We start from the raw sequence: 20,631 nt of genomic DNA on the forward strand, positions 1-20,631 counted from the left end.
ACTCCCAACGACAGTTAGTCATACTGGTTCTGTAAGCTTTATTTACACGCACCATCTGTGTTACAACCAAGATAAGAACTGGAATTACAACCAATGATCTCTACTTGATGTCTTTATTTTATTTGTAGGAGCAATAGGAGGAAATGGAGGGTGAATGTTGGCAGTGAGAGTTATTCAAAAAAGCTTCAGGTCAGCATTTTGTATTTTAAAGAAAAAAAGGACATTTGGAAGCACACGTGTGCAGAATTGGATTTCTCAAACCCAAAACATAATCTAAACGGGTTCAATTATTGTCATATTAATGCCAGTTAACTGCAAGGACACAATTTCATTGATTCGTTCATTGTTTGTTCTGATCAATAACCATCCGAGGTGGTCAGATGTAGGGCAGCTCAAATGGACTGTGAACATTTAAGTGCTTTTCACACAGCTCCAACATGACGGTCAAACATGTAGCACCACAGAGAAAATTAAATAAATAAAACAAGTACGTCTCCTTCATCGGCCTATGTTAAATTTAGCAAGGAAATAAAATTGTAACTTAAAAAAAAAAATCATCCTGCTGTTCCTACAAAAACTGTGCTGATGTAGATTTTATTTCTTTTGCCTCTGTAGCTGTGGCTTCTAATATTTATACACTGTATATCCTCTTATTTCTGCTCCTTTCAACGCAGAAACATGTTTGGCAATATTTAAAATACTGTGGTATCCTTCCTTTCTCTAAAATGGCAAGAATGGCTCTAAATTACTACACACCCTCCTCTCACAGAGTTGGAAAACACTACGGCTGCGGTCAAACGGCCAAAAACAAAACATCCCCTGCGTCCTTTCCTAACCACTTTTCCCCAACGACCTCTACAGAAAACGTTAGGAGGTCGAGGAAAAACGTGAAAGGAGAACCTATTTATTTACAGGACTTAGGAAAAGACAACTGCAGACTACACTAACGTCAGGGTATGTAATTATGTGACAGCGGATGTTATTGACATGGTTCAATACACACTTTGTGAAGGATGAAGTCGTCCCATGCTGAAGGAGATAAGAAAGGAAGCACTGGAGCACCTTTTCTTAGCATTTAGAGGAGTCAACCAGCTTTTATCGTGGCTGCCATTTAGATTTTTCCAGGTCACTTCACTCCGTTAGGATCCTTAAGCAAAATGAAAGACTATTAGACCACAGCCTATTTTCCCCAGCACCTGCTGTAGTGCTGATAACAACTGGGAGGCTACTATTGACACTTCATTTCAGCCGCTCCCTGCTATCTTCGTATTTATAGCACCAAGAACTCCTTCAAATGAACAAAACCGTCAAAATACTGTAGCTGAGCACTAGGGAGTCTCAAAATGTGGTCATTTAAATTCAGATAGTCCTTAGTGTTTGCAAAATGGTGTCAACCAGAGCTAAATCAAGTTATTAATTCTGTCTTTAAACTCAATACCGACGGTACTTCCAATATTGCGGTTCAAGTGGGAAGGGGAGAGAAGAGGAGGATGAGTGGGGACGATGGTTAAAAGGGGGGGGGATCTGCAGCAGATACACCATATTATCAAGACTTCAGTAACGAAACTCTTCAGAGGGAAAAGAATTCACAGTTATGTCACGAAAATCACAGGGTCAGTTTTGCTAAATGAAAAGTAAAAACGACACATACAAAAATAACACACACACACACACACACACACACAATGTAGATCGGTTTACATCTCAATAACATATTAACCACTACAGATCGATATTTGGTGCATGACTCGGTGCATCATTGGGGGGAGGGGCGGGGGGACTTTTTGTTATCATTTGTTTGAAATCTCTTAGTCCATTTCAGGCTACATCTCTCAAAGAAAGTTAAAAAAAAAAAAAGCTTGTCAAGTATCTTCCACTGGAACGTAATAATGTAACATTCTCTGCAGCTTTTTTTCTTCTTCTTCTCTCCTGTAAACACGCCGTCGCCCAACAACTGGCCGACAGCTGGTTTGGCAAAAATGTTGGAAAAGGAGAGAGCAGGGTGAAATCAGGATTCATCTGCAGTTTCATCGTGTATCACTTTGTGATATGAGTTGATTCCCTGAGACTAACATGAGTTGATGCTTATCATTTAGTTTTTAACAAAAATGTCCTATTTCCAGTCACTACTGTTGTTCACACTGCCAGTCATTGATCTTTGTAAAGGTTTTCCTCCACTGTGAAGACACTCGCGTGTACCTCAGACACTTGAAATACAGTATCTAACTTAATGCCTCATTAAAAACAATGGAAAAAGAATACTATATGGATACACTTTTACATATTCCCTCTAGTTGCACAATGCGGGGCAACAAAACCCCAATTTACATTCCCCCCCCCCACTTTGTTTTTTAATCGTGTTGAGCTCTGGTGAGCTGCTCAGCTTGGCACCCAGCTTTGAGGGGAGGTCTGTTTTGAGCTTGAGAAGCTTCCTGAATTCCTGTTGGCATTCTGGGCGGTGGCAAGGCAAGAATCAAAGCTGAGGTCGAGGCAATCTGCGTCCATCAGTTCATTGCGGATAATGGAGTCCATATCACACTCCAGGCTGCCATTGAACACATCGAGGTCCAGATCGGTGGGAAAGCGGTCCTGGCCGGACAAGCCAGGGCCAGCCTGCATAGAGGCGGTCTTGCTGGGTGACTTCAGGAGGGGCTGCTTGGCATCAGAGTGACTGGTGTTGCTGTCAGAGATTGACAAGCCAGCTTGCCAACCAGGCACTGAAGAGCTTTGAGCCTGACCTGTGCTGGTGTGGTTTACCAGCATGTGGTCTTTGCGCAGCAGCATGGCATTTCGACGAGAGTTTTGCAGGGCAATGGCGGTGCTGGCCTGCGACATCAGAGGGTCAGACTGGGTGAGCAGCACGTTGCTGTGGCTGGGGGAGTCCAGACTGAGTAGATCCTGCAGGGTCTGGTGGTCGCTAAAGTGCGAGATGCAGGAGAACATGGTCTGCTTGTTCTCCTGGATGGTTTGCATGGGTGACTGCCTCAAGCTTGTGATGGACGGCGGGCTGAAAAGAGGATTAGCCCCGAAGCTGCCAGATGGGCTTCCCAAACTGCTCCCTGGGCAGCTGAAGGTAAACAGTGAGCTCCCCTGACCATTTGCTCCATTTTCTTCCTCTCCAGGAGGAGGCTGCTGGGATGCTGTCAGGCTGATATTGTCTAAAAGGTCATCCATCAGGTTGTCGGAGAGTCCATCATTCAGGTTCATGGTACCTGCCAGGTCAGAGAGCCCTGTGGGCCCTGTGGACGGAGACATGCTGCTGGGACTAGAGTACAGCATTGGGGAGAGTGGAGAGTCATCATCGGGCACCTCGTCCAGCTCCAGGTTGGCCAGGATTGGGGACAAACGGCCACTGAGCGTGCTGGCATTAGAATTAGTCCTAGAACGGAAGTCTGTCCAGGCGTCTAGCTCGTCACTGCTGCGGGACGTGGGACTTCCTGTCCATTTGGAGAGGCTTGAGGAGCTCTCAGAGCTGCCCTCTTGAGCAGCCTGCAGTGAGGCTTTCTTCTTGGTGGCGCGTCCCCGGGCTCCTTTGATGTACTTACTGTTATCCATCGATACAGCCCGTCGCCGAGGAGCTTTGCCTCCCTTCCCGCCCTCTGGGTTGACCATCCACCAGGAGCTCTTCCCTGTTCCTTCATTCTGGACTTTGACAAAACGACTGTGGAGGGACAGATTGTGCCGGATGGAATTCTGCAACAAAACAGAAGAAAAAGAATTAAATACAGGGTCATATTTCATTTAAAGCTACAGTGATTTTTGTTATTATTCTTCCACTGTTTGACCTCCGTGAACAGGAACGATATAACATTTTTTGTATGCTGCTCTGTCAAGCAATACTATCAGATCTGACCAAGGGAGCATTTGTATATATTGAGCAGCAGTGCATGAGTGGGTGGGGTCAAACAGCTTGTTTTTTGATCAGAAGAATTCACTTCTGAATATTTTTATGGTTGTTATTTGTGTTTTTTTTAAAGACATAATCATCTTGTGTTAATAGTGCAATGTTGTTGTTGCCCCCGTCGTGACCTGTGTGCAGCGTGGGAATTTCACTCAGCACTAGATCCAAGTATTGCTATACTGAGAAACACAGGGAGAGTTGTGTGGCGCTGAAAGACTTAATCAGCTTTGTGTGAAGTCATTTGACAATGCTTTGAATCCAACATGTTCCACACAACCTAATTATATGTCCAGACATAATTTAAAAATGAGGATTTAGAGTTTTTGAAAACCAATCCCAGACTGAAGCTCATAATATCTTGGTTTCTGCAGTTGAGACCATGTTCTAAACTACTCAATGCACCTCAACACGTGAAATATTACACGTTGAAATGAGAATGTTAACGCTAACAGGGACGAGACGTCCTGAAAAGCACTCACAGCAAACAATCCACAGATGTACTGTAGATGTTGTGATAGGGTTGAAATTGTATCGTAGTTATCGATGAGAGTGTCTTCAAGAGACACCTTTTCTTTCCAGCTCATACTGAGACCCATTTCTGGCTGCTTGAAAAGATCTTCCCTGAAGACGTTTCCTAAACCATGTAGAAAATTTAACAGCTGGAGTCAGACCGGCTGCACTAAGTACTGAGAAGCCCAAAGGCCAACTTCACCGGGAGAGGGTCCAGAATAATTCTCTTAAACTTGAATTAAATTGAGTAAACCGAGGTCCCATTCAAATCTATCTCTCAGAAGATTAAACTAATCAAACACTGTTCAGATTACGCGGCTCCGCCGTGGCAGCTGTGGAGTCCGCTCTCCAGCTTTGTGAGGACTGAACGATCACAAGAGAACACTGGCCCCAGTTTTCTACTCTTTTAATGTCTTCAAGTCAGTGGAATGACCCGCCGACATTAAAGTTACAGCAAAGCCTGAGCTTAAAGCCAATTAAAGGATTAGGTCAACAAGCAAACACTTTCATCACTTACAACCCAAAGCACATGCAACGCCAAAATCAAACTTAAATACCACATCTTTTTTTGGTTTAACTCACCGTCACTTGGCTGGAACACGCGTGTGAGATTATTCATGCATGAATCATCTTTTTTTTTAATGCCAATAAAGGAACAGATCATAATGTGATCAACGTTCTCCACTACCATTTTCAGTGAAATTTTTAAGAATGTGGCACAATCGACACTCCTATCCAGCGGCTGATTTCTGCACCACTGCCGCGAACAGCCTTGGTTTCCGCAAAAAGCATAAAAAGTAAAAGATAGTTTTATTAAGTGCAGCCAAAGAGGAATGTGAAGACTAGAGTATTGCTTTAGCTACCCAGTGAATGTGTATCTTGTCTGTGAGGAGAATACTGCAGTGCATTGAGGTTGAAGTTCAGTTATGACCACGTGTTGCTAAAGAGAAATACTTCTGACACACACTGTAGCCCCAAGTCCATTTATTCCAAATAAAGACATCAATCTTAAAAGAAAGGGTGCCATATTTTGGGTAATACAGTCCACCATAAACATTAAACTATAGCCCGCAGCTGGTTAGGACTAGGGGAGGGAAATAAAACAAAAAGCATTCCCTGACTGGGATGCAGGCACGTCCAAATGGGAGGAGACCCGAGGGTAGACCCAGAAGTCACTGGAAGAATTGTATCCCATCTGGTATGGGAATGCCCCGGGACAGCCCAGGAGGAGCTAGAATATCATAAGTACTTGTTATTGTTGTTTTCTACCGCTTATCCGTGTCCGGGTCACAGGGGTCTTAGCAGTGAGGCCCAGAAACTCCTCTCCAGTGCCACCTCAACCAGCTCTCCCGGTGTGACACTGAGGCGTTCCCAGGCCAGCGGGGATATAATCTCTTCAGCGTGACCTGGGTCTGCCACAGGGCCTCCTTCCGTTTGGGCATGCCCGAAACACCTCAACTGGCCCCTCTAGACCCAATGTCCACGCTCCTCACCCTTACCACCAAGAGTACTTGTGCATGTCCTTGAACTCACGCATATTTATCTCCGGCTGGAATCTATCCACATACATTAGCTGAGTTTATTTAGAGGAAGGCTGGACCGATATAATTAAAGTAGATAAATCTCAGATTGTTTGATCAAGAGTGCAAAAAAGAGCTAATTCAAAATGTCACAACAGTGCAGGTATTAATAAAACATACAGTGCTTGTTTGGTCTTACTTTCCCAAATATGTATTTTTCCCAGCACCATCCACCATCCTCTGCGAAATGTGGATGTTTTTAGCCTTTTTAAATTTTTTATGAGCCCTGTGGAAGATTCTAACATTCGCTTTCTGTATTTGGCTGCAAATTTGCACACAAACTCCTTTGAAAGTGAGAACAGATGGAACCAAAATGCTGCTGCAGTCAAGCAAAGTTCAACAGCACTCGCTTGTTGAGGAAACATCTCTTACTATTTTGGCCGACACCTCTGCCAATGAGACTTAAGGCAATTGGTTTGACAAACAATGTGGTTTCACTGTTGTGAATATGCAGTACGTGAGAACTGTCATCGCAACTCATGACAAAACATTTTAGATTGGGTGCCTGAAATCAGGTATTGAATGGATATTTCGCATTAAAACAATTTGACCAGCATTTGGTGTTATGTTGCACATCAATAATTGTACTTAATTTCTAAATAAAGCCTGTAAAACTGACTTCATAAACTACTAAAACTAATCTTTAGTCTCACTACAATCAAACACTTAACGTTTAATTTAGGAATTTCACTTGAACCTAACCTAAATGATTTAGTTTCAGGTGAAATAATCTATAGTTTTTCATAAAAAAGTGATCTCAAATGACCGTTCATAGACTCAACAGTGAATATGTCAAGATTGATGATGGAAACCAGTGCGGTTTTCAAAAATTACAAATCTTCTGAACAACATTGTGTTCCTTAAGAACTACCTTCAAGAGCAAACATTTAGAGCCTCGGCATATAAATGCTACAAGTCACGCGCAAACTGAGCCAAGTGCTTCAACAATGTTCAACAACGAACAGAGAGAACACAACAACAGCAGCAGCAACACCTGTCCTGTTCAGTCTGATGCAAATCTGGCACAACTGCCTTTGCAATATATAAATAAAGAAACCACTGTTGACACTTCAATCTTGGCCGAGGCTGTTGGTCGAGGTTTTGATTGAACTCTGTCGTTATTTACGGGGCCATAAATCGCAGCGTCGCTGTATTGGACTCCACTGGACGGATAAAACAGCCGCTGCAGCTCAGAGTGCAATACAGCTCGATACAATGTCATGACATGTAACCTCAAAAAAAATGACCAAACAATTCACTCCAGTCCTCTTAAGATCACAGAGGCTATTTCTATTCCACTGGTGCTGAATTTAAATCACGCTACACTGTATTAATTGTGTCCAGCTCGTGTATACACACACACTGCATGACCTTGCCGTGGTTAAAAATATACAGTAATCTGGATTATGTGTGTAAACCACAGCATTCCTCTTTCTTTTTTTGAGAAAGACTTGAGTGCTGCAATAAAGCCACCAATTTGCTTCTTAAACTAAATTGTGGGTTGCCGTGATTAAATCCATTAAGCTTTAGCAAAATAACTACATTTTCCCCCGGATAGCTCAGGTATGTGGTACAGTATGAGCAACATGGCATTTGAAAAAAAGATAAAACACAAAGAGCAAACTCTCCTGCCTTCCCCTCCCCCACACAGTCACAGCAGTGCTGCAGCAGCCTTTGAGCAATGCCTCGTTCTGAGCAGGGACTGGAGAAATGCCAGTTTAGCCAGAGCCAGATCCAAAGAGAGACACTGAGCTTCTCTCACACTGATACACATCGACCTACATAATTTATAGTCAGCTGATTGATCCATGTGCCTCTGCCACATGAAAAGGCAGCGTGGCACACAGCAGGCGTGAGTTTATGCATATACAGTTTGGACTCACAACAACAAGGAATAAATATGGACCTGCTGTTGGAGCTGCACATGAAGCACTGAATGTAGTCAACTCTTTTTTTTTCTTTTTCTTTTAATGAGCAGAGGACACGGGTCAGCACTGGATTTACAACCTCACAGTCCCTCGTGCAGACGACCATCCTTGAGCTGATGGTTCGTACACACACACACACACACACACACACACACACACACACACACACACACACACACACACACACACACACACACACACACACACACACACACACACACCATCTCCTGAGAAATGCTGATGTCAGCACTTCTGAAAACATTAACCCCTTCCTCTACTATCTGTCTGCAGCAGGGCTGCACTTATAAGTAGATAGTGTTTTAGACATTGAAGAGTTAAGTTTTTTTTAATTTTTATACAAAAACAACTTCTCGGCTTTCAGATTCTTAAATGGGAATATTTTCTGCTCTCTTTGCTCCTCTTTTACAGATAAATGAATGTTATTGTGTAAGAAAATACTAATATACATGGAAAATACTTGAAAATATTGCAATGTTTCACGGTGTAACACTATACCGGTTCTCCATCAATTTGAAAATGTTGCAGACTGAATATTTGCTCCATCAACTTAAATAGTTTAATAAATAAATGACTCAAAATGGGGGTTAAAATGCTAACAACTAGCTGCCAGCTAAACCCGAAACAGCCTAATACTAACAAGCTTAAAGGAGGCATATCATAATTTAACTGTGCATAGAAGCGTACTATGCTGTAAACTGACTTTTATTCCAAGTGCTTTCTTTTTTTAAACAGTCTTGGTAGTTTAACCTTCTAGTGTTTGTAGAGCTTCAGGTGGGAACACAAAGATTTTTCCTCCAACGTGAACCAACTGACTGACATAGTTGAATGTGAACATGCACGTTACTCCACAGACGAAAAGAAGAAAACCTCTTTGTTTCCCACAGATATGCACAAATATCACAGTAACCATTTTAATATGTTATTCAAATAAAAATGAGAACAAGTGTGTAAAAAAATGACCACTCCTCTGATATCACAAATCATATCACAATTAGAGAAAGCGGTTCTACACGGGCTAGTGCTCTGACTTTGTTTGTAAACCTGTTTCACCACATCCAGTAGCATCTATTTGTTTCTCATGTAGTCATGTAGCTCATTTCCCAAATGCTCAATCCCATGTCACAGCAACATGAAACTCAAAAATTAAAATTAAAATGCACCATCTCGACTGTTATTGTAGTTTTCCTCATGAAGACACTCCCTGAAATTGGCCCTGCTGCATCCCACATGTATAGTTATGCAGTTGTGCCGGATTACAAACCTATTTCCGGAGTTTTTCTGACCAGCAGCACCCCCCTCCATCTAAATCCTGCAAAGCTCAAAGCTTTCATCAGACTTGATTCCATGACAGATGAATTGGTTTTCCAGGCTTGTACTAATCCTTAAAATCAAACCGAAGCAGTGGCCTGTGGAAGCTCGTAAGAAGCCACAGTGCCGCTGAAATGTGACCAGTAAGTGTTAAAGTATAATTTACACTGTGTTGTTTTTGAGTCTCAGCTTTCGCACCCACAACCATGTCTTTTGTTCTTTTTCTCGCAGAAAGAGTGCGTCATTTGAAGCACACTTGATTTCACTTTACACCATGAGCCTGTTAGACAGCCACATGTTCCAACTCCCTGTTGTTGTCAAGTGAATGTGAAAATAAAGCTAAAAATACAACCAAAAACTTTTGTGTTAGTGGTGGTGTCTGCAACATAAACAGCCAATATCTGTCTCTATCTAATATACAGCTGCTGGTTTTTTTTTAGACTTTGCTTTCAGTCTGTACTCTACTGTCATTTAGTTAGTGTTGGTATGCTTTTAGTGTACAAATATGGACCATTTTAAAAGTAGAATCTTTTAGATCAGTATAGATTATGAAACCCTAGAATTGACTAAAAAGACAACTGGGAAACACTCTTCAAACTTTGCTTGGCACTCTCTATTTTAGTAGCATAAATATGTACCTTTTTATCTTTCTGTGGGGACCCACTATGATGAACTAACTCCCAATACTCGCTAAAAGGTCCAGTGTGTAACATTTAGGAGAGATTTCTTGGCAGACATTTAATATACTACATCTAGCTATGTTTATATAGGTGTGTAATCGTTTAAATAACAATAAATGGTTTCCTGCGTCCTTAGAATAAGCCTTTTAAATGTACTCTGGCCACCATCTTGTGCTGCTATGTTTCTACGGCAGCTGGAATGGACAAACTAGCCAGTGGGTGTGCATTTTGTGTTTTGAAGCACAGGTTTACAAAGCAAACAGACTGTTACCATAACTGTTTACAAACAAATGAACATCTGTATGTTTGGGAACTTTATCAGTTGGCGAACAGGCATTTTGACAATATTCTTTTTGTTATGTGAAGGCCACCGTAGTCAAAATGTGCTTGAGAAAAGGCTGGGTTGAGTGAGGATCTGCAATCTCACCATTAGATGTCACTAATTCTTACACACTGGTCCTTTAACAGTAGTTACCGGAAAAGTTTTTTTTTCCTGGTTTAAAGTTCAAATAATTTTTAAAGGAAACAAGGATATTGTGAGCACTTTTTAGCTTGATATGTTGTCCCAGCCCTAAAATAGTGTGCATGCACATGCACAGATAGACACTAAAGTTGGTGCACATGCTTTTTTTCCCAAGTAAGGGCCGATTTGTGTTGTAGTTTGTGTGAGACAGCAGTATCTTCATACTGTAAAAAAACGAGTAGGCCTTTTATACATTTAAATTAATGTTTAGTTATTGAAATGAATAAATATGTACGCAAGTAATTTTTTTTTTTTTTAAATGAACAATTATGAGGATGCCTCTTTTTCACTTGACCCCTGCCCGTGAAGAGTGTGTCCACCCCACCGATGGTGTGTATTTTGTTTTCACATGACCACAACATGGTCTTTGTCACGTTGAGAGCAGCAGCATGTCACAGCTCACCTTCCAGCCCGCAGAGCTGTTGCTGTCGCCTTTGTCCTTGAAGTATGGCACAGATCTCACCATCCAGTCATAGATTTGGGACAAGGTCAGCCTTTTCTCGGGGGAGCTCTCGATGGCTTGGGTAATGAGGTCTGCATAGGAGTAGTTGCCCCAGGCGTTCCTGCGGGCGGAGGACTTCCTCAGTTGCTGGGAGGCAGAGCCGCCCACAGCCGCGGCGGGGATCTGCGCGGAGGAGGAAGGAGAGCCATCGATGACCTCCTCCTTGCTGGGGCCGCGCTGCACCTCCACAGGCTGGGAGATGGACGAGCTGCTGCTCGGCTGCCGCGGTTTACCAACACCACCATCGCTGTCTTTCTGAGCAGTGCTGTCACCCCCATCATCATCATCATCCTCTTCTTCGGGGATTACGTCAGTGTCATTGGTCCCGGGCTTGTCCGCGCCGGACTCCGGACGGGGCAGCGGCCAAGTGCACGAGCGTGGCCGCTTCTGGGGCTCGAAATCGGGATCGATCTCCACCTTCGAGGCAGGCTCGTCGACGCTCGGTGCCTCGGCCATGTTAACCGCAGTGTCTCGTTAGTTGCACAAAGGGTCCGAAAATCACTCGGGTCGCATTCCATCAATGTTGTATACAGTCTTCAGGGACACTTTTCATTTACTATGCAACGATATGCAGATGTCCAGCGCCCGCACGTGTCTGTGAGTCTGTCCTGTCTCCTGCAGGGCGTCAGTCCGCAGCACTCTCACACACACACACACAGACGCACGCACACACAGAGAGAAACACAGCACAGGGCAGCTTTAACAAAACATCGTCTTTCCCCCTCATGCACAGCCCACACCCTGAACATGCACTGCGATGTCGCCAAATGTGGAGTCAAAACGAAAGGAAGTCAGCGTGGAGTCTTGGAGGAGTTGCTCCTTCGAAAGCGCCCGCGTCCTGCAGCGCGATCCTGCGACGTGTGCATGCCACCGAGCAAATGAAATGCACTTCATCTAGTAAGGTCTCTTTATCACTCCGTGCATAGCTGCCATCTTGACTATTTCCTTTCCCAAGTTCTTTATCATCCGTGCAGAGGAGCTGCGGCAGTGCTTCTGCTGCTGCTGTCCAGATACGATCAAGGCGGAGATTGGTTTCTCAAGGCCCCGCAGCTTCTCTCCCCGCCTCTCTTTAAATGTGACCAGGCACCAGCCACTGCGCTGTCCAGCATTAAAGAGAAAACGGTGCATTCAGGCTGCACATCTGTGGCATCCTGAAGCAGCCAGCACGGTGTCCTCCTCCTGTCCTCCGTGTGGACAGCTGCCTTCAAACACCCCTCATTCAATCTGCTGCTGTGGTTGGCGCAAATGCTGCGAGTCCAAGAGAAAAGAGGAGGAGGGAAAAAACACGACCCTGCCCCCTGGACTGAGCTGAAATTAAAGTGACAGTGTGTGGACATCTGCCTCCTCAGTCCAGCACTGCTTTACTCTTTTATGAACATAAACTGAGGCATATTATTATTTATTCTAAGTTTGATTAAGGTGCAACATCAAGTAACATTGTTCCCTTTTTTATTCTGCTTTGTTTTCATTGCTGTATGTATGTTTGTTTTACATTATTGTATTATTATTTTATTATTAATAAAGCATGTACAGCAATTTGGGCAATATGGGTTGATTTTAAATGTGCTACCGTATATAAACTTGATTTTGACCTATATTACATGCTTCAAAGCTGGAGATCGTACTGCTCAGGGTATTTTTTGATGGTGATGGTTTTCCTGCCGTCTGCAAACAAACACTCACTCACCTAGCTTTTACAGCTTTATCCTCCACACGAGGGTCACGTCTGGTGCCAATCTCAGCTGACATAGGGCGAAAGGTGGGGACACACCGTGGACAGGTCGCCAGTCCATCACAGGGCCACCACATATGGAGAGAAACAACAGATCCACTCTCACACACATGGTCAATTTAGTGTCCAATTTGCCTAATCCCCAAATTTGCATGCTTTTGGACTGTGGGAGGAAACCAGAGCGCATGGACACACACACACAGATGTGGAGAAACATGCAAACTCCATACAGAGAAGGCCCTTATACCAACCAGGTCGTGAACCCAGGTCTTCTTATTACTGCAAAGGCAAGAGTGCAAACCACTACACCAACCATGTGGCCCGCTAACAGAAACAATGTAATGTCTAAAACAGAACCATCAAGCCAGTGGTGACGTGTACTCAAACCTGTTTCCAGGGGCCGTTTCAGAAAGCAGGTTTAGTGAAAACTTTGAGTTAGTTAACCCTGAGATGAGGGAAACTCTGGTTTTTCAGTTTCACAAAGCCAGTTCAGCTTAACTCCGAGTCAGTTACCCTGGCAACATACTCCATGAACCTAACCTGCTCGCTGGCAGGTTTTCTTCAACAAACAAATCAAACCGTGTGTTACTGTAGGCTAATAATCACTGTAGACACTCTCTGTGGCATTGAGCAAAATGTTTTAATGTAAAATAGAGTCAAAAAAAGTTTCAGTTTGAAAATGGACACTTAAGTTGGGGTTTATAATTATAGGTCCATAAGTAAACTATGTTTTATCAGTTTGATCCATATGACTGCTCTCTTCAATCCTGTTTTTGAAGATAAATGTCATGGTCATTGGCATGTGTCAATATTTCTGCTCAACTGGATTAAAATGGAGGCTGTGCTCTTTGTTTACCCGTTGCCATGGTGAATCGTAGTATCAGAGCTCCATTGACGCTGACTTTTTTTCCCAACGCACATGCTTAACTTGATTGAACTGAACTAAAGCTGATCAGCTGTTCTGAAACCAAAAACTCAGAGTTGGTCAACCTAGAGTTAAGGTTTTAGCTCAGAGTTTGTTGAACCTGCTTTCAGAAACGGGCCCCAGCTGTCTTTACATTGCAGGTGGCTGGCCATGTCGTCCTCTGAGTAGGAAATATCAATGAATCAATTAGGAATAATGTAGTGTCAACAAGATTTAAGTGAACAAACACAAACAACATGTCAATATAAATATGATTTAAATCATTACATATCTTCCACTGATTTACATCAATCGAATTTCTTCTGTGTAAAAGTGAATGGGAGTCAACAATACAAACAAGGCAGTTTGCAGAAAAATATCCAGATTTTTACCAGATTAAATAACATCGACAGAGTGTCTGTTCCAATAACACTCTCGTCTGTACATGAGATACATTGTCAAGTATTTTCCCTAATTTTCACTTCCCACACAGCCCTGTGGCTGAATACTGATTACTTTAAATGAAAAGGATTCATGTAAATCAGCAACCAGTTAGAAACATCGACCCACACACCCAAAACCTTATTAGTTTCATTTAGGAAGACAGTGGCGTAAAAAAAAATTAAAAAAAATAGAATATGTAAATATAAACCCTTCTTTTTTTTGCATGTGTTATTTCCTTTTTTAAAAATACCTGCAAATGGAAATAAATGAACAGTCAAAAGTGATTGTTCATCTACAACAACATAACAAATGATCAGGAATAAGGACTCACCTTTGCATACTTGGACCAATTTCCTGTCACTGTATTTATATAATTGTTGCATAATTATCTCCAACAACTCATTGAGTTTCACTGCATAGTAAAACACCATTAAAATGTCATCAAAATCTTCATAAGAGTCATTTGGAAGTCCATTTCCAAAAGTCCAAAAGTTGCCCAGTCTTCGTCCCCCTTGTATTTAAAAAATAAATACTGTTGGACCACAGTTTGATAATAAGGAGTAATATGACACTCAAAATCCAAAAAAACATGTTCTTTGAAGTGCAAATGTTGCAGTAAAATGATTAAAGGCATTTAAATATCAATAAATATTTTCTGTACATTAGTACTAATCCAGTTCGGTAGTCTTACTGGGTTTCTGCTGCATGAGGAGGAGTATTAACGTTTAGTCCAGGCAGTTTTTGACTAAAAGGGAATATCGTGTACAAAGTGAGGACATTGTGCAACGTGGTCCACTTTTTCCCCGCGGATGTTAAACCTGCGATTTCTTGCTTCGGTCTCCCGCCAACCAGTAGTCCTCTGTCTGCATCTCCGTGAGTCGAGACACTGTCCTCTGGAAGGCAAACATTTCCTCTTCTCCGCTGAATATGGACAGACTGCTGGCTTCTTCCTGTCAAACCACACAGTATCTAACAACAATCAGTGAACTTTGCCAAATTAGCGATGATAAGCATCACACAAATTAATTTAAATTATAATAAAAACGACAATCCAACAGAAGACCAAATCCTTTCTTGTTGGAAGTCTTTTTAAAATCTGAAGTATTTCTTAAGGGCCACAAATAATCTGACATTTTTCAGTCTTTGTCAGTATTTACACACACATCTTATAGCACACTCACGTCGTTTCATACATAATTATTATTAATAGATATTGTGTGGAGGGAGAACACAGGAAATGAGGGGGCGAGAGGGGGTGCAACAAAGGAAATGAACTAGGAACTGTTCAACATTTGCTAGATTCTGTATTTTATGTATGTATTCTGGGACTGCCCGTCTGTGGGAGAGGTATTTACATTTATGGCCGTACCTGATTTTAAGACTTTAAGTACACACCCAACATGAAAAACTGGTTTAGCAGGTTGAAAAAAATGTAAGTTGCTTACTCTTTTCAGTCCCAGATCATCCATGAGTATGTGGCTCTCGTCATGACTGTGATCCCCATCATGAACAAATATGTCCTCCAGAGGGTGGTCAGCAAGAATCACCACCCGCACCTACAGTGAAGCGATTTGAAAATGACTTTAATTGTCACGCATACATCAAACATATTCATTTTTATTTTTATTTTTAAATAAGCATAAAGACGCTGCGTAACCTTGTGGTCATAGAGGGCATCCACTAGCGTTATGAGCCGCCTGGCTTGGGTTTTTTTGTTCAGGGTGAGCAGAGGAATGTGACGAATAAAGATGGTGTCAAAGAGCCTGGACATCTCCAGGTAATCACTGGCCCCTAAAGGCTGAAATATCTCACAGTCAGACACTGGAAGTCCTCAAATCACTTTAAGTTGCCCTTTAATTCACATTTTCATACATTCAAAAAAAGAAAAAAAAGAAATCTAACTAATTTTATCTGAAAATGTATATTCACTGAAAAACCTCTTGTGTTAACAGACAAGACCAAATAATTGACCATAAAAAGCCAACATTAATACACAGAGCTCAGAGAAACTTACTCTGTCACACAGCTCATCAAACGTACAGTCTGCAATGGTCCCACAAGCTTTGTTCAGGCGGACTTTTCTGTTGTTAACGTTCAGAACTCTGGGTCGTGTTACTGCGAGGAAAAGCAATACGGTAATTAAACCCAATAATGTGGGAAAATGCCATTTCTATGATACACTCTCGGCTGTAAAATTAGGGTCAAATACCATTTAGTTGGTTCACTTACTGTCATTCTGCTTAAAAGCCAGCTCATCAAAAACCTTGTCCAGTGTTGCATTCACATCAGGCTCACTGGAGCTATCATAAACACAACAGGGGAATATTAAATACAATAAATCTGTGCATTTACACACCGGGTCAAAGCCAGTGACTGATTGACCAGAGTTTCTTACAGAAAGTAGAGCTTTCCAGCAGATGGTTTGTTTGTTTTGCGGTAATCTATCCCAGAGTCCAACCGGAGAGTTTGACAATATTTCTGAATGTGAGAAATAAAGGATGCCTTAAAAATATTAAACAGCAGAGGAAGTGAGAAGACTTCAATTGTGAAAGAAGAAAACAAGGTCTACATTGTTACCTGCAACACAGCAATAAAAGGCACAAAGTTGACTCTCTGCAGACCGTTTTTATACAAATCTGAGGGAACGTGACAAAAATATTTATTTACTCTTACTTCATTTGGTTTGTTGAAAGCTAAAACAATGGCTTTGAAAATGCAAACACATGTAATGTGATGAAAATGATGTGATGTGATTTATGTACAACAAAGGCATACAAGTTTTACATGTGCTATGTCATGCAGTTATACACATATGTTGCTTCTTACCTTCAGGAATACGATTAGAAGTGGCCACGACGACAACTCCATTCAGAAACAGATTCTCAAAAAGCTGCTTGAGAATCATGGCATCAGCTATATCAGTGACCTGAAAGTTATGTTAGATATCAACTCTGGGCTACCAGACTAATGCAAGAGTATCTGTTACAGGCTCTGAGGTATGTAGGAGCAATGAAATGTTATTACCTGAAACTCATCGAAGCACAGAAGACAAGCCTCTTCACTGATCTCCTCAGCAACGGGAGCAATGGGGTCATAAGATTTGGCCATTTTACCCACTTTCCTCTTTGGCATACTTTGTTTTAGCCGATGGATCCCTAAAAAAAAAGTACACATTTATGTCACGTGAACATATGATATGCACACATACATATGGGCAGGAGGAACAAAGAACTGTTAAAGAGGAACCTCAAATTCAGTGAATGCACCATTTGTTGTGGATGTAAAAGTTCAATAAATTCAAAGCTACAGAAAATGAATAAAAATGCTGGCATTGTATTATCTTTCATACAATAAAACGTAAGTAAGTTAGTAATTTCTGACTTATTACAGGACAGCTGTTTAAAAATAGTTTTTGACTAACGGTGGTTTCACTGGACCTGTGTGAACTGCTGCGTCAGCAATGTGCATATAAAACACATGCCGTCTGCGGTGCCTTAAATGTAACAAATCTGAACGTGGTGACTGAATAGGATGTAGAAGCTCATTACAGCAAGTTCAGCAAGCACAATGCTTGTTTTTTCACTGACTCAACTTTTAAAGATTTATGTCTGGAGCTGAAAAATAAATCAAACTCTCTGGATTACAGTCTTCAGTGTTAAACATAAAAATATGCATCTTTTAATGTTTCCCATTGCACTAAACACTCTTTTTCAGTTATAAGGAGAAATTCCACGTTTTCAAACATAACTTCTTCATTTGTGCATTCATTCAGTTATGCAAAGCTGGCTTATCTGCCCCCTAGTGGCTGTTGGGAGTCCAGAAGAATGACAGAACAAAGTTGATTATTTCAGCTCAACAGTAAACAGGGCTGAAAAGCGATAAAAGGTGCAGCCCTGCTCTGCTCTGCTCCTCTGATGCGAATGCAAATGTGGCTTCACAGCAACTGCATAAATAATATTGTGTTATTACAATTTAAAAACTCTTTATACCGCCAAGTCCTAGTACGAAATGAACTCACGTTTATGCACGTCCAACATGAAGCCATGGAAATGAACCCTCTTTTTCTTTTCAGTCTCCACATATGAATAAAACATATCCATGACCATCGTTTTTCCGGTGCCTGCAACAAGAGAACAAGTCAAACACAAATTAAGACATGATGTACACTGTTTTCAGAAATGATTAGACACATATTTCAAACTATGTATTCCTTACCAACATCGCCATAGATGTAGTAGCCCTTTGGAGGTTTGGGTTTTGAGAAAAACTGAAAATTTAATGACATTTTAATGACTTTTAAAGATCATAAATAAAAAAAAATGAAAGCAATTATACACTCATAAAACACATATGTATAAAATCATCACTACCTTGGAGAAGATGGATGTTGGCGTGTTGCTGTATCCTCTCAACGTTTTGTGCAGCTCATTCAGTTTCTGCAGAACTACCTTCTGATGTTCATCCTCTCGCAGCGTTCCTTCTCTGATGAGCCCATTGTAGTGATCCAGAGGGCTGCTGAAGGTGGCAGCACCGACACCATCCTCCTCCACTGCCGACTGGGCTTTCACGGAATAAACTTAGACATGACCACAACAAAGACAGCACAGAAACTTTAGCCCATAAGATTTTAGAAGATTAAGAAGTTAACAAAACATGGACATTTACTTCAAAGCTTAGGAACACAAAGGTAACAGAAACTAAACCAAGTAAAGCTACTATATCATTATATTACCAAATTGTAAATTGTAGATAGGACATAACAAAATCATATATCTGAGGATATTTGATTTTTAGTGAAAATGCAAGCTCACATAAAATAAGAGACTTTTCCTATTCATGATCATCCTGACAAAGTAAATTATTAGATATTTGATATTTTTATTGTGAGCGCACCACATTGTGGTGTGCAATAACATTGTACATTGACCCATTCCTGATTGTGACTAGGTTTAAATCATGACTTCATCAAGGCCTATTCACATTGGTTTGCTCTTTACCAACTTTGCACTTTACACATAGCTTTGCACCATTCCATCAAGTCTTGTGAAAAACATATATGGACAAAAGTATGTGACCACACCTTCACATGCTTCAGCATACCAAGACATTTTGGACAATGCCTTGCTTCCAAATTTGTGGCAACAGTTTGAGGAAGGCTCTTCTCTATTCCAAGACTGTGCCCCAATGCACAAAGCTATGACTATAAAGACATGGTTTGACAAGTTTGGTGTGGAAGAAATTGACTGATCACCTTTGGGATGAACTGGAACAGAGATTGTGAGCCAGACCTTCTCATCCAACATCAGTGCCTGATCTCATAAATGCTCTACAGAAAGAAATGGGCTCAAATTCCCATAGAAACACTTGAAAGTCTTGAAGAAAGTCGTCCAAGACATGTGGAAGCTGGTCTAGCTGCAAAAGGGGGACCAACTCCGTATTAAAGTACTGTTGTCAGTACAGTCCCTGTTGATGTAATGATGGTCAGGAGTCCCAATATTTTGTCCATAGAGTGTATGTAGGTGCATGAGGAATAATTACTACAAAAAGGATGTGGGCTGCACAATATACGTAAAACGATATACACATGCACAATATAAACATCACAAATATCGTCATAGCAATAACAATACGTAGATTTTCGCTTACTCACGGGTAAAGTAACGACAATGTCGCTCTTATAGACGAAAACCAAAGTGTCTGACACCCATACCGGGATAGACACAGTGAAAATAAAACGTTTATATAACAGGTCATAAATAATTATGGTAAGATTTGCTGTGACACAGTGTAAACTAGCTACCTAGGTTAACTCTTTGACAGTTTACACCACCAGACAAACACTTCAACCGTCACAGAGTCCCAAAATATTCCTCTCACCTCGTCTGCAGAGCCCCGGTAACGATTTTAGCAGCTTATTGGAGGAACTTTGTTCCGTAAAAAGAGATTTAAAACCCAGTAAAGCTGAGGGTGACATCTTTATACACAGCGGTATACGTACCGCCATCTTGAATTCACATGACGTCAAAAAAAACTTTATTAGCAAAGACATAAACACCATAACTGTCAGACAACAGAGGGCGACATTTATCTTACTTCATTTGGATATTACTTCTCTTTTTTGTAAGCAACAAACTATTTTTTAAATCGGAAATTTAAAGAAAAAAAATATATCAAACATACAATAGCATAGAATGCACACACTGTGTGTGTATATATATATATATATATATATATATATATATATATATATATATATATGTATATATATATATATATACATATATATATATTTCTATATTATATATCCTTGTGTTTATTATGCATGTTTACCAGTGGCGTGCACAGGAGGAAGTGCTCTACTGGCTGTTTTTTATTATTATCATTTTATTTAACTAAAGCAGTGCCTTCCTAGTGGATAGATGTCGTGTCCTATATGAAGCCCTTGCGACTTCATAAGGGTACCCTTATGAAGTTCCCTACTACCCCTACATGACAGTGTCCTGCTCATCTTGGTGATATAAAGTGATGTGGGGAGAAAAATTGCCCTTTTAATTTTTCACCCCTACAACTTCCAAATGTCTGTGCACGCCACTGATGT

General features: G+C 41.3%; 2 protein-coding genes across 2 annotated transcripts; both read right to left on the bottom strand.

Moving 5' to 3' along the window:
- Window positions 1-18: 18 nt before the first annotated feature.
- Window positions 19-12,623, bottom strand: foxo3a (forkhead box O3A). Its single transcript, XM_044047051.1, has 2 exons — window positions 10,855-12,623; window positions 19-3,693 (listed from the first exon to the last, which is right to left on the bottom strand). The coding sequence occupies exons 1-2, from the start codon at window positions 11,407-11,409 to the stop codon at window positions 2,380-2,382; spliced, it is 1,869 nt and encodes a 622-aa protein (XP_043902986.1). The 5' UTR covers window positions 11,410-12,623; the 3' UTR covers window positions 19-2,379.
- Window positions 12,624-13,849: 1,226 nt separating this feature from the next.
- On the bottom strand, window positions 13,850-20,043 carry afg1la (AFG1 like ATPase a). The gene is made up of 13 exons (XM_044046725.1): window positions 19,911-20,043; window positions 18,404-18,609; window positions 18,249-18,300; window positions 18,052-18,153; window positions 17,058-17,188; window positions 16,860-16,959; window positions 16,611-16,669; window positions 16,429-16,511; window positions 16,263-16,333; window positions 16,048-16,148; window positions 15,691-15,831; window positions 15,479-15,589; window positions 13,850-14,983 (listed from the first exon to the last, which is right to left on the bottom strand). Exons 1-13 carry the CDS (start codon window positions 20,035-20,037, stop codon window positions 14,846-14,848), a joined length of 1,422 nt encoding a protein of 473 aa, XP_043902660.1. The 5' UTR covers window positions 20,038-20,043; the 3' UTR covers window positions 13,850-14,845.
- Between the last annotated feature and the right edge of the window lie 588 nt (window positions 20,044-20,631).

Source organism: Solea senegalensis, linkage group LG16 (genome assembly GCF_019176455.1).
Source record: "Solea senegalensis isolate Sse05_10M linkage group LG16, IFAPA_SoseM_1, whole genome shotgun sequence".
NCBI lineage: Eukaryota > Metazoa > Chordata > Actinopteri > Pleuronectiformes > Soleidae > Solea > Solea senegalensis.